Raw genomic sequence first — 14,147 nt, forward strand, 5'->3', positions numbered from 1 at the left:
ATCCCTCCCTACCCTATCCCACCCCACTCCCCGCCTTCTCTGTCCTCCACCACTATCCCTTTTTCTCCACTCCCAGCCCCATTTCCTTTTTTTCTGGAGTGTGTGGTGAAACAGAAAAATCATGTTTAATAAACGGAGATTGTTCTTTTATCGCTGTGCTGACTTTCCTAAGTTGGGACCTCCAGACGGACGAGCAGGGTCCTGCTTTTTGACAGGAAGCTGACAGCCTGGGAGAAACTATATCCCTGCATGATCCCAAAGTCTCCTCCAGAGTATCATTCTCCCACCCAGCGACGAGATTTATTCTGGTTTTGAGCAGGGGTTGTACACTGGCCAAGCTTACCCAATCTCGCTGTCCCCTCACCACTGCTCCCCTTAGTCCTAATGAGTAAAGAGGCCAGGGAACAGGAACATTATCTGATAAAAAATTCCAAGTATAATATCTGCAGACACACATATACATATATATTTAGTAATTGCCTAGAAATAAGGTTTATTTAATTGCTGGTTAAAATGCTCCCGTAGGGAATGGAGGAAAGAACTCGGTTCCTCAGCAAATCTTGAGTTCTAATCCCAGGCCCATCACTTGCCAGCCTCGGTTTCCCCCAGGAAACAGCACACCAACACCTACCTTGCAGGGCTGGGGGAGGAAACAAGGTGATGCGGACAATGGCTGGCCCACACAATAGGTGCCCACTTAATCTCGCCTTCTCAGCACCTAGCAGGGGGCGGGCGCTATATTTAATCACCCTCAGGGTTTACGGGTCGCCCCCTCCTTCCGGGCTGTGGTCTCTCGAGCCCTGGCTAGCCGTCCTCCCACAGGAGCCGCCACCCCGTCCGCGGCCGCGCGGGGGTCAGAGACCTCCTGCCAGCACCGCCTTCTCGCCCGCGCAACCAATCAACACGAGGCTTGTAGGCCACCGCCTTCCGATTGGCTGCGGCTCTGGCACCGCCCACCGTACCTGACGTTGGCGTCCGGCGGGAAGGCGGCGGCTTCCGGCCCGGGACTGAGCGGTGTCCGCGGACGCGCTCCGACCCCTTGCCGCCTGTGTACCGGCGGGGGCGTGGCGGCGGGAAGGGCATCCCTGCTGGTGCCCACGGTCTCCCGGCGGCCGCGGCTTCCCTGGAGTCGGGCCCTCTGGGCACCGTGAGAAGGAGTGGAGCGGCGCGCGGGAGCCGTCCGGGGCCGGCGAGGTCAGGCGCGTGGCTGAAAGGACCTCCTCAGCTTCCTCCACAGGCCCTGGAAGTGAAACCCGGTTGGTCTTTTGTTGTGGTCGTTTAGTTTTTCTTTTCTTGGTGGGGGAGTGCGCGGGACTGATCTGCGGAAACCACCACTGACTGAGAAGTTTCCACAGGTTCGGTTGGGGAGGCGGGTGTTGTGTGAGGAGACGTGGTTGCCCTTATCCAGAGCTTCTGTGACCCCCGTCTCTTTCCTCCACAGCCTTCATCCCGCTGGGGGTCCGCCCCCAGCCCCTCATCTCCTGTATTTGATCCTCTGGGATCTCTCTCTTTCTGAGGCGGCCATATGGATACCTCGACGCCCATGCCCCCCGTTCCCCCCTCCCCGACCTGCAACCCTGCCCCACGGACAATCCAGATCGAGTTCCCGCAGCATAGCTCAGTGCTGCTGGAAGCCCTGAACCGCCACAGGCTAGAGGGAAAGTTCTGTGATGTGTCCCTCTTGGTGCAGGGCCGGGAACTTAGGGCGCACAAAGCAGTGTTGGCTGCTGCCTCTCCTTACTTCCATGACAAACTTCTTCTGGGGGATGCGCCACGTCTCACTCTGCCCAGCGTCATTGAAGCTGATGCCTTCGAGGGGCTGCTCCAGCTCATTTATTCAGGGCGCCTCCGTCTGCCACTGGATGCTCTCCCTGCCCACCTCCTTGTGGCCAGTGGCCTCCAGATGTGGCAAGTAGTAGATCAGTGCTCAGAGATTCTTAGAGAACTAGAAACCTCAGGGGGTGGAATTTCAACCCGTGGGGCGACCTCTTACCACACACTTCTTTCCACCACATCCTCTCCAGGAGGCTGGTGCATTCGCTCTTCCCCTTTCCAGACCCCAGTGCAGTCTTCCACCTCTACCGAGAGCCCCGTTTTAGGGGAGGGGAGTGAACTGGGAGATGTGTTACAGATTCAAGTTGAAGAAGAGGAGGAGGAGGAGGAGGAAGAAGAAGAAGAAGATGAGGAGGAGGACCAGGGGTCAGCAGCACCCTCTCAGACACCTCAGCCTCAGAGAGTATCAGGGGCTTTTCCCTGTCCTCATGGATCACACCCACTGCCTATATCCACTACTCCCCGCAGGGTTTCAGAGGGCGAGAGTGCACCACTTGAGCCACCTACCCCTCATACTGCACTGCCCCCCAAAGTCTTCTACATTAAGCAGGAACCCTCTGAGCCTAAAGAAGAGATATCAGGAGGTGGAACTCAGTCTGGAGGAACAAAGGAGGAGACCAAGGTGTTTCCTGGAGGGGACACTGAAGGGAATGGAGAGCTAGGGTTCTCACTGCCCTCAGGAGCAGGGGCAGCATATGGAGGAGGAGGTCCATCCTGGAAACCAGTGGATCTTCATGGGAATGAAATCCTGTCAGGGGGTGGGGGACCTGGGGGGGCAGGACAGGCTGTGCATGGGCCTGTCAAGTTAGGAGGTACACCCCCTGCCGATGGGAAACGCTTTGGTTGCTTGTGTGGGAAGCGGTTTGCAGTAAAGCCAAAGCGTGATCGGCACATCATGCTGACCTTCAGCCTTCGGCCCTTTGGCTGTGGCATCTGCAATAAGCGCTTCAAGCTGAAGCACCATCTGACAGAACATATGAAGACCCATGCTGGAGCCCTGCATGCCTGCCCCCATTGTGGCCGTCGGTTCCGAGTCCATGCCTGTTTCCTTCGCCATCGGGACCTATGTAAGGGCCAGGGTTGGGCCACCGCTCACTGGACTTACAACTGACTGCTGAGGCCGTACACTAATTTCTAGGATAAGAGAGCCACTGCTGCTGATGGATACTTTGCCCTCACAACCATCACACCCCTCTTCTGGATCTTGTAATCATGCCAAGAAGATCTATATATTCTGGATATCTTGTTCTTAAGTGTGGGCATCAACCTGGCAGATTTGGGAACTCAGATTTCTCCTCTCCAGGTTTTTGCAAACCACCCCATAGGAAGGTGGTTTACAAGGCATACATAAATTGATCACTTGCCCATAATAGACCTTTCATAAAGGAAGCCAGATTTCAGATTAGAAGTTTTGTTTGGTGAGAAGAGTTACAGCAAAAAGATGTAAAAATGTTTCATTTGGTCTCCATGAGGTGTTAAAGGAGCTGGTCTCCATGTAGGGATGTTTGATTCCAAGGTCTAATAATTCAGAAACTAATAATGTTCTCGTCTCCCTTGTCATTGCTGAAATGATTTAGGCAGAGTTCTTTTTAAGTACTCTTAAAAAGAAAGAGTACTTTCTTTTGTTCGGTCTTTCCAGAAGCCTCTCAGAAGCCTCTTGCTCTGCACCTTCCCAACACTTCTGTTTTTAATTTTGTAGTTAAGCACTTTAACAAATTGAGCATTCCATGTGTCATTCTTAGAATCCTCTTTTTAATAGAGGATATTCCCTCAACAGCCTGTGCCTCTTGTTTATCTTTGTCTACCACTGATCACCCATATACTGATCACAGTGATTGGAATGTGACCAGTGAACTCAGGAGATGGCCACTGACCTAAAATGCTCTCAGGGTAGCACCACTGTTGAACAAGTGGCTGTTGTCAGAGGCTGAGACAGCACATAACAGAAGGCTGAAGAGTATCTGCACAGTAGGACCACACCCCCTTCCTTTCCTTCCCGCTCACATGATAGGCCCTTTGTTGAGAGAGAAAAAAGTAGATACTGGAATGGGGAGATTGTGACAGTTTACTTAATTTCTTCAAATAAACTTTGCTCTGAAACCTAAGCTGACAATGGACTGGATTGAGTAATTTACGTGGGAGAGACAGCATAAAAACAGTTGCAAAGACTTGGATGTGTTCCTTATGTGGCAGGGTTATGTTGATGGGGGAAGAATGGGATGGTTTCACACCGGTGCAGAGAACACTGTCCTGGATGTCAGTGGGCCAGATTCTAGGCCCTGACCTGCCACTAAATGATCTCAGATAAGTTATCTTTCAGAGTATGAACTGGGGGTTTTTGTGGGGTGGTATGTATCTCCTCATTGGTTCTCTTGTCTTTTTATTTTTAAAGGAGTTGGTTCACATGACCTTTACCTATAATGTTGTCTGACTTTATGTATAATACATGTTTCGTTGTGGTTTGGTTTGTTCTACAAACATTTAGTGCAGAGCACTATGCTAGACCCTTATACTCTGACCTCAAAAAGTTCACAGCTACTATCAAAGTTAGACAAATAATGACAATGTGGTATGATAAGTCTGTCTTAGTGGGCAGTACAGGCTACTGTAGTGTCATAAAGGAAGCCAGGAGAAGGTCTTAAATGTTAGCAAAGCTTTCATAAAGATCTCGGTGTACCAGAGTACAGCAACAATGTTGGTGGCCTAGTTGAAGTTATAACTAGAGCCAGGATTGATAGCTTTCCCCAAAGCATGTTCCTTAAAAATATTATGGCACCCAGAAGAGGCTGAAAATGTGACTTTATGGCTGAGAAGGTGGATTCTCGCTGTGATCTGTCAGCCTTTCTAAAGAGCCATGCCATGGTACCATCCCCATGGTAAGGACTGTGAACACATTGGGAAAGGGGTCAGGGAGAGAGCTACCAAATCACACCCACCTGCCATTCTTTTGGCACACGTTCCACAGGTGGCTACGGACATACCTCAGAGTTATTATAGGTTAAGTTCCAGACCACTGCAACAGAGCAAGTCAAATGAATTTTTTAGCTTCTCAGTGCATATAAAAGTTATGTTTTTACAGTAGCCTATTAAGTGTGCAGTAGCATTATGTCTAAAGAAAATGTATATACCACAGGGCACCTGGGTGGTTCAGTTGGTTAAGCATCTGACTCTTGATCTCAGCTCACGGCTTGATCTCATCTCAGGTCTTGATCTCAGGGTCATGAGTTCAAGCCCTGCGTTGGGCTCCACAGGCATGGAGCCTACTTAAAGAAAAAAAAGTACCTACCTTAAAAAAATACTTTTTTGCTAAAAAATACTAACGATCATCTGAGCTTTCAACAAGTAGTAATCACAGATCACCATAACAAATATATTAATAATGAAAAAGTTTGAAATATTTCAAGATTTACCAAATGTGATGCAGAGACACAAAGCAAATACTGTTGGAGAAATGGTGCCAATAGACTTGCTCCAAACCTTCAATTGCAAACCTCCAAAGACTTTCTGTAAACCTTTAGTTTGTAAAAAAAACAAACCAACAAATAAAAACCCTGTAATATCTGCAAAGTGCATTAAAGGGAAGCACGATAAAATGACGTGTGCCTATCTATCCTTTGAGCAGGATCCTTTGGTTGCAAGCAAGGGAAGCTGGCTCTGACTAACATGATCAAAACGAATCTATGGAAGTATGTGGGGTGGCTCCTGGAATGGAAGGAAGGGGTGAAGGGCCAGCCTTTGGAAGGTTAAGACCTGGGTAAGGATAAGCTCTGGGGGTTCAGGGAACAGGAACTCCTGGGGAATCTTTTCCGGTCATATGTTTTGTGATGATGATCCAGTCATTCTTATTTCTTGTGTTACTTATCTCAAGATAAAATTTCCCAGGAGAGGGGGCACCTGGGTAGCTCGGTCAATTGAGAGTCCGACTCTTGGTTTCAGCTCAGGTCATGATCTCAGGGTCATGAGATCAAGTCCCACATGGGGCTCAGCATGGAGTCTGCTTGAGATTATCTCCCTCTCTGTCCCAGGTCTACCCTCTGGCCAGAGCACCCTAATTATTATTCCATCAAGGGAACAAAGTGGGCATGTAATCCCAAAGGGGAAATTGAATTCCTGAAATAGAAGAGTGGGGAATGGTGCTAGCCATCCCACAGGAACAGAGAGGCCCACCCAATCTCCACATGTTGTCCATCTTAGGATCCTTAAAGCCTCAGATATACCTGGCACTTAATAGGTGCTCAAGAAATGGTGAACCTGCCCAACCTCCACCTCTGCCCTCTGAACTTAAGGCAGAATTGCTTCTTCCCTCTCCTTAATCCCCATAGCACTTTGTTATTTCTACTGTATGCCAATTAAAATACCATGTTAGAGTTTTGGTTTTGTTTTAAAGTTATTAGGAATTACACAGAAAACAAATTCCATTATGAAAGATCTGGATTTACACCTGGTGCCCCCCTCAGTCGTGGAGCAGCCTTCTGCAGTCTCCTCTGCAAATGGGCTCCGTGACCTAGGATTCCATACACCTAGGCCTGTGAGGGGTCGTGCAGAGGTTCCCACAAGCCCAAAAACAACAGTATGGCAGCCATCCCCTCCAGTGGCTTGCTTATGGCCACCGACACTATTACCCACACCACCCGCGTTCCACTTCCAGTAACAGCTTCTGTGGAAGTGCAGAGTATCCTGGGGAAGCCATCCCTCATCACCCCAGTCTCCACAGGGCCAACCCACTCACTGGTGGGCAAACTTTTTTGGGAAGTCCATTTTCCCATTCCTGGCTACAGTGTTGGAGTCCCCAGATTGCTTGGAATCTCCCAGGCCTCCAGCAGCACGATCACCTATGACTTGGCTCTGGAAGCAGCCTGGTGGCCAGCCTGTCAAAGCCAACACCCGGCCCCAGTCTTGAGTGGCCATCACCAGCTACCAGGCTTCAGGAGGTGCTAGGCTCATCAGAGCACCGCCCCCCCTCCCCCCATAGACTAGGCAGAGCACAGCAAGCAGAAGCAGTTGGGTTCTTTTATAACAAAACAGCAAAACACCAAAAAGGAAGTTGAGAGAACCCCACTCTTTATTATCCAAGCCACACACAAGCCTTCCTGACACCTGTAACCATATGCCTTGCATGAAGTGGAAAATAAACTCCAAGCAGCCAGTTAAAAAAAAAAAGGAGGGGGGAGGGGCGCCTGGGTGGCTCAATCGTTAAGCGTCTGCCTTCGGCTCAGGTCATGATCCCAGGGTCTTGGGATCGAGCCCCGCATCGGGCTCCCTGCTCTGCGGGAAGCCTGCTTCTCCCTCTCCCACTCCCGCTGCTTGTGTTCCCTCTCTCACTGTCTCTCTCTCTGTCAAATAAATAAATAAAATATTTTTTTAAAAAAAGATTTAAATTTAAAAATGTACCTTTCTGCCTTTGTCCTTTCCTCCTTGTAGTGGAAGAGATGTCACTCCTTCTGACCAAGGCTAGCCCCCTTCCCAGAGCCCTTGCTCTTTTAATTATCCCCTCTGTCCAGCATCTTCACTCTTGTCTGGAGTTCCTCATTCGCACTTAATCATGCTCACAGGTCTGTAAGAATTAATACATGTAAAATGCTTACACCAGTGCCTTGCCCTCAGTAAACTCAATAAATGTTAGCTGTTATTATGAGTGAGACCATTAGTTCCCCACACCTTTAACTGGGATCAGTTTTCTCGGGGAGGGTCACATATATAAAGGAAAAAATATTTTCAACTAAAGGGGAAATGAGGCATACTCATTGTTATTATCTTTCTCATAAATGCTAGAGTTCTTCAGGGGTCTTTTCACCCTCTTTTTTTTTTTTTTTAAGATTTTATTTGTCAGAGGGAGAGAGAGAGTGTGAGAACAAGCAGGGAGAGCAGCAGGCAGAGGGAGAAGCAGGCTCCCTGCTGAGCAAGGAACCCAATGCAGGACACGATCCCAGGACTCTGGGATCATGACCTGAGCCGAAGGCAGACGCTTAATGACTGAGCCACCCAGGCTCCCCTTTTTACCCTCTTCTAAATTTATACACTCCTGGGTGATTTTTATCCACTCTGAGTTAAACCATTTAAATACTGATGACCCTTAATTTTATATCTCCAGTTTTCCTGATCCCCAGACCCACTTAGATTTCCTCCTTCTTTCCTTCCTTCAACAATAGGGCCTACTGGGGCGCCTTGGTGGCTCAGTTGCTTAAGGGTCTGACTCTCGATCTCAGCTCAGGTCTTGATCTCAGGGTCATGAGTTCAAACCCCACATTGGGCTCCACGCTGGGCGTGGAACTACTTAAAAACAACAACAACAAAAACCCAATAGGGCCTGCTCTGTATCCGGCACTGATGAGAAGAGCAGGATTGTCACTTTAAGAGACGGATGTATAAACCAGCTATTTAGGTACTTCATAGACATCTCAAGCTCAATATGTCTAAAATACTGCACCCCATCTCTAGCCAACTGCTCCATTGTTTCCAGATTTAGTAAAACTTCCACCATCTACCCAAATACCCAAGACTGGAAGCTGGGAGTGTTCCTGGGCACGAATCTCACCTCCCATACCTGTCCTACCAATGCTGTCTCCTAAATATTTCAAATTGATGCATTCTTTCATTCCCAGTACTGCTACTGCAACCTCCTAACTGGTTGTCTTCTGTCTTGCTTCCCTCTATGTCTCACTCCACACACTGTGGCCAGAGTGATCTTTCTAAAGCATAAAGTACTGATTCACTAGCTCTCCAGCTTAAACCTTTCATTTGCTCCCTCCTGCTCTTTGATGAAGTCCAATGATCTGCTCCCAATTACTGCACTCTTGCTGCTCATGTCTCCCTTGGGGCTCTGCTTTTTTTTTTTTTTGCTCCTCATGCTCATCTCTCTGCCTAGAATAGTTACCTTCCTAGAAATAGGCTTCAGTGAGCTAATACCTACTCTCTTCAGATATCAGCTGAAGCATCACTTCCTTTAGAAATCTGACCATTAGGCCAAGTGAGGACCTCTGCTCTGAGCTCTAGTAGCTCTAGTAGCTCTTATTTCACTGTGTCATGAAACTTTATTGGCATTTCCTTTACTCAGTAAGTATTTGCCAACTATCCACTATTACCCATTATATGTGGGTGCTGTTTTAGGCATGCTGGACAATGCTTGCCTTATAAGATTTCATTCCAGTGCTGTAAGGAAAATAAACCTGGTCATAAGGTGGAGCATAATAGAAAAGGAAGCATACTGTACACATTGATTTAGTATCCAAAGGAGAAGACCCAGACATGCAAAGTAGGGCAGGGGAGATGGTTCCAGTACAGTGTTTAGCAGATGCAAAGGCCAAGAAAGAAAATGAGAATGGTATGTGTGACAAGGAAACCAGTGGACTTGGGGAGGAATGAGATGTTGTTTTAGTCTATTGGGGCTGCTGTAACAATACCATAGACTAGGTGGCTTATAAACAATGGAAATTTATTTCTCACAGTTCTGGAGACTGAGAAATCCAAGATCAAACACGACAGATTGAGTATCGTGAGGACCTGCTTCCTGTTTCATAGATGGTCATCTTCTTACCATGTCCTCACATGGTAGAAAGAGAAAGGAAGCTCTCTGCGGTCTCTATAAGGGCACTAATCCCATTCATGGGGCTCTATCCTCATGACCTAATCACCTCCCCAAAGCCACACCTCCTAATACTATCACAGTGGGGGTTAGGATTTCAATGTATGAATTTTGGGGGAACACAAACATTCAGTCCATTGCAAATGTTTGAAGAGGTAGGCTGGGCTGGGTTATATAGAGCCTTTCAGAGCATGTTAAGGCATTTGGAGTTCATCTGAAATGCAATGGGAAGGCAATAAAGAGTTTAAAGTAGGGGAGCAAATGATCTTTTAACATTTTAAAGAGATTCCTCTAGCTACAGAGGGAATATTGGATCATTAGGGTGCAAGACTGGAAACAGGGAGACAAATTAGACTATTTCAGTAGGGCAGACAGGTGGATAAAAGCAGCAGATATGGAGAAAAGTAGATGGATTAAAGCTATTACGTTTGGAGGTAGGACTGACACAGGACATTCTAACATTAATATAGAGATTGCGGCAAAGTAAAAAGTCAAGGAAGACTGATAGAGTTTTGGCTTGAGTAATTGAATAAGAGGCCATTTACTGAGTGGAAGACAGGAGTAGAAGAACTTGAAAGTGGATCAAGGGTTTTATTTGAATGGCTAGAAGCAGCTGGCTGTACTTGTAAAGTGTTTTTCTACACCAGAGGTTAGCGAACTTATGCCATAGAAGATCAGATAGTAATATTAGGCTTCGCATGTCAAGAAGCAAAATCAAAGATAATATATAAGTACATAAAAATTAAAACAAATTTCTACAATTTTTTATTGACAAAACTCAAAGTATAATGATTGAGGTTTTTTTTTTTTTTTTTGTAATACAGGTCTGCTACTTAATTGGTGTACAAAGTTAGTGTTCCTTGTCATCAAAATCAATTGCAAATGTTTATTTGTTAATGCTGATCTGTAATGAGATTTTATGTATTTCGTCTTTGAAAACATCTTCATATAGATAGTACTGCCAAATACTGATATTAATCCAATACCATGTAATTTTAATTGAGCATATTCATCACCTGAAAGAATTCTTTTATATTCTTCCCTTGATACTTGCCTTTTATCATGTCATTACACTGTGGATTAGTCACATCCAAATGAAGGTTAGGTGGAAACTCCTCAACTGCACAATTAAATGAAATACAGAAATTTTCTTTGCACTTGTATTGAGGTTTGAAAAATACTGCTGGAACTGTAATTTGAGCTCAGAAAATATATATGCTGCAAATCCATGTGGGGATGGAGATCTTGCTTTTTGTTTTAACTTTTGATAGCACAGGAAGTATATACAGCAGCTTGACATTACCCACGATTCAACAACTTTAATGATTTTGCTGCAGTATATGTTTTGTATATTGGCACTGCTTTGCCTTGTAATTTTAAATTGAATTCATTAGGGGGCGCCTGGGTGGCTCAGTTGGTTAAGCGACTGCTTTCGGCTTGGGTCATGATCCTGGAGTCCCTGGATCGAGTCCCGCATCGGGCTCCCTGCTCGGCAGGGAGTCTGCTTCTCCCTCTCCCACTCCCCCTGCTTGTGTTCCCTCTCTCGCTGTCTCTCTCTCTCTCTCTGTTGAAAAATAAATAAAATGTTTAAATAAATAAATAAATAAATTGAATTCATTAGGAAACATCACCATGTCTGTAGCAAGTGTCCACCAATGGATGAATGGATAAACAAAATGTGATATTTACATACAATGGAATGTTAGTCAGCCTTATAAAGTTAGGAGATCTTGACGTGTGCTACAACATGGATGAATCTTGAAGACATTATACTAAGTGAAATAAGCCAGTCACAAAAGGAAAAATACTGTTTGATTCCATTTATATGAGGGATTTAGAACAGCCAAGTACACTGAGACAGGAAGAAGAATGGCAGTGGCCAGGAGCTGAGGAGAGGGGCAAATGGAGAGTTATTATTTCATGGGTACCGAGTTTCAGTTTGGGAAGATGATAAAAGTTCTGTAGATGGATGGCGGTGATGGTTGTGCAGTAGTGTGAATATAGTTATCACCTCTGAACTCTACAACTGAAAATGGTTTAAATGGTAAACTTTATGTTATATATATTTTACCACCACAACAACAACAAAAAAACAAATAAATGAACCATGAATGAACTAATGGATCTAGGTATTGGGCATCAGTGGCTGCAAACACCACAAAAAAGAAACAACCAGGGCGCCTGGATGGCTCAGATGGTTAAGCGTCTGCCTTTGGCTCAGGTCATGATCCCAGGGTCCTGGGATCAAGTCCCACATTGGGCTCCCTGCTCGGCAGGGAGCCTGCTTCTCCCTCTGCCTCTCTCTCTGTGTCTCTTATGAATAAATAAATAAAATCTTAAAAAAAAAAAAAGAAAGAACCAGACCATATGTGCTTCTTATGGAAAACACCACCACCACCTATGAATTAGTCTGGCCCAAAATATTGAACTTGAATGTGATCAAGCCTCAAAATATAACTACCAATTCACAGAAAATGCAGAGGGCAGGGAAACATGTTAAACCACACCACAGTGAGGTAATCAGCAAAACTGAGACTGCGAGAAATTCTAAGAAACAAACACACCCCATTTTCTTCACCAAAATAATTGTAAAGGGACAAAGGGGAGGGAGGGAAACCTGTAGTTTAAAAGATTTTTTTTAAGTTTGTTTATTTATTTTTTTAGTAATCTCTATATCCAATGTGGGGCTCGAACTCAAGACCACAAGGTCAAGAGTCACACACTTCCAATGGAGCCAGGAAGGCACCCCCAAAGATTTTAAAAGACATATTAACTGGGGCGCCTGGGTGGCTCAGTTGGTTAAGCAGCCAACTCTTGATTTTGGCTCAGGTCATGATCTCAGGGTCATGAGATCAAGCCCTGCATCCACTCTGTGCTCAGCAGGGAGTCTAGCTGATATTCTCTCTCTCCCTCTCCCTTTGCCCCTCCCCACCCCTCACGTGTGCGCACGCTTTCTCTCTCTCTCTCAAATAAATAAATAATATAATAAAACACATATTAACCACAGTGTGCAGAGCTTATTTGGATCATAATTTTTTTTAAAAGATTAAAAAAAAACAAGTATGGCCCCTATGAGACAACTGGGGACTCAACCACCAACTGGACATTTGATGATATTAGGAGTTACTGTTAAAGTTTTTAGTTGTGATAAGGGTATTGTAATTAAGGTTAAAAAGAAGGGCCCTTGTCTTTTGATGGCATTGGTTATTTATGGGTAAGTTTATCCATAGTTATGGAATGAATAAAAATATGAAATATACACATATATGAGTTCTAGATAATTGTATAAATTAAATTATATAGTCAATTTTTTAAAAGATTGAGAAATAAGTTTGGGAATAGCTATACACTTTAAGGGTATCTGATCAGAAATTTTATAAAGACTTTTTTTTTTAAAGATTTTATTTATTAATTTATTTGAGAGAGCATGAGCAGGGTAAGGAGCAGAGGGGGAGGAAGAGGGTGGAGTGGAAAGAATCTCAAGCAGACTCCATGTTGAGCTTGTGTGGGACTCGATCTCACCACCCTGAGATCATGACCTGAGCCAAAACCGAGAGTCGGACACCCAACTGACTGAGCCACCTAGGCACCCCCAGAAATTTTATATTATAAACACATTCTGGTTTGTGTGCTGGTCCAAGTTAATAAAACATTCTGCTTGACTCTTAAAATCATCAGTTGCTCTATGTATTGATGTAGAAAGATCTCCAGTATATTTTGTTAAGTGAAAAAAAGCAAAGTGCAGAACAGTTATACATAATATGCTATGTTTTGTATGAGAGACAGTGAGGGTGGAGAGCAAATAAGAAAGGTGTATTTGCTTATATTTGCAAAAAGAAGCACTACTAGAATAAACAATAAAAATGGGAAAGAAGTTGAGGGAAGGACAGAAAGAAGATACGTGTACTTTAGGATTCCTCTATGTGTACTTTGAATCATGTAATTCCACTACCTATTCAAAAAATTAAAGAAATTTTTGGGACACCTGGGTGTTTCAGTCAGCTGAGCATCTGCCTTCAGCTCAGGTGATGATCCCAGGCTCCTGGGATTGAATACGGCATCGGATTCCTTGCTCAGCAGGGAGCCTGCTTCTTCCTCTGCCTGCGGCCCCCCCCCCCCCCCCCGCCCGCCACCTTGGGCTCTCTCTCTCTGACAAATAAATAAAATCTTTAAAAAAGAAAAGAAAAGAAAATTTAAAAATTCTTGTAATTTGACTAAATAAATTGAACCATATCACCTTGGTAGCATAATCACAGAAAGAAAGAATTCTGAAGACTACAACCTTAAAGGGGATGTACACTAAGGACAAAAAAAACTCCAGCTATAATTTTAAACTTTTATTTTTCTTTCTTTATTTTTTAAGATTTTAATGTTTATTTTTTTTAAGTAGGCACCATGCCCAATGTGGGGCTTGAACCCACAACCCTGAGATTAAGAGTCGCATGTTCTACCTACTGAGCCAGCCAGGCACCCCTACAATTTAAACTTTAAATCCTTAAATATTTTTTTTAAAAGATTTTATTTATTCATTTGACAGAGAGACAGCGAGAGCAGGACACAAGCGGGGGAGTGGGAGAGGGAGAAGCAGGCTTCCGTAGAGCAGGGAGCCCAATGCGGGGCTCGATCCCAGGACCCTGGGATCATGACCTGAGCTGAAGGCAGATGCTTAACGACTGAGCCACCCAGGTGCCCCTAAATCCTTAAATATTAAACTCTTTTAAATTTTAAACTT

The 14,147-nt window shown here is 45.0% G+C and overlaps 2 protein-coding genes across 3 annotated transcripts in view; one reads left to right on the plus strand and one right to left on the minus strand.

The window, feature by feature from the left end:
• The first annotated feature begins 969 nt into the window (after nucleotides 1–969).
• Nucleotides 970–3,938, plus strand: ZBTB9 (zinc finger and BTB domain containing 9). Its single transcript, XM_034991533.1, has 2 exons — nucleotides 970–1,256; nucleotides 1,442–3,938. The coding sequence occupies exon 2, from the start codon at nucleotides 1,526–1,528 to the stop codon at nucleotides 2,942–2,944; it is 1,419 nt and encodes a 472-aa protein (XP_034847424.1). The 5' UTR covers nucleotides 970–1,256; nucleotides 1,442–1,525; the 3' UTR covers nucleotides 2,945–3,938.
• Nucleotides 3,939–4,185: 247 nt separating this feature from the next.
• LOC118001427 (zinc finger protein 140-like) overlaps nucleotides 4,186–14,147 on the minus strand; it is a 58,477-nt gene continuing 48,515 nt past the window's right edge. The window contains exon 5 of one of the 2 annotated variants that reach the window (XR_004676687.1): nucleotides 4,186–4,846. Coding sequence is in view for 1 of the 2 variants with exons in the window: in XM_034991534.1 (XP_034847425.1) it covers nucleotides 7,370–7,387 (18 nt within the window). In the remaining variant the exon portion in view is untranslated. Of the gene's footprint in view, nucleotides 4,847–7,170; nucleotides 7,388–14,147 lie in introns of those variants that run through there. The other variant, XM_034991534.1, reaches the window with a different exon arrangement.

The sequence above is a fragment of the Mirounga leonina genome, unplaced genomic scaffold, assembly GCF_011800145.1.
Source record: "Mirounga leonina isolate KUSES-001 unplaced genomic scaffold, KU_Mleo_1.0 Mir_53, whole genome shotgun sequence".
NCBI classification, from domain to species: Eukaryota; Metazoa; Chordata; class Mammalia; order Carnivora; family Phocidae; genus Mirounga; species Mirounga leonina.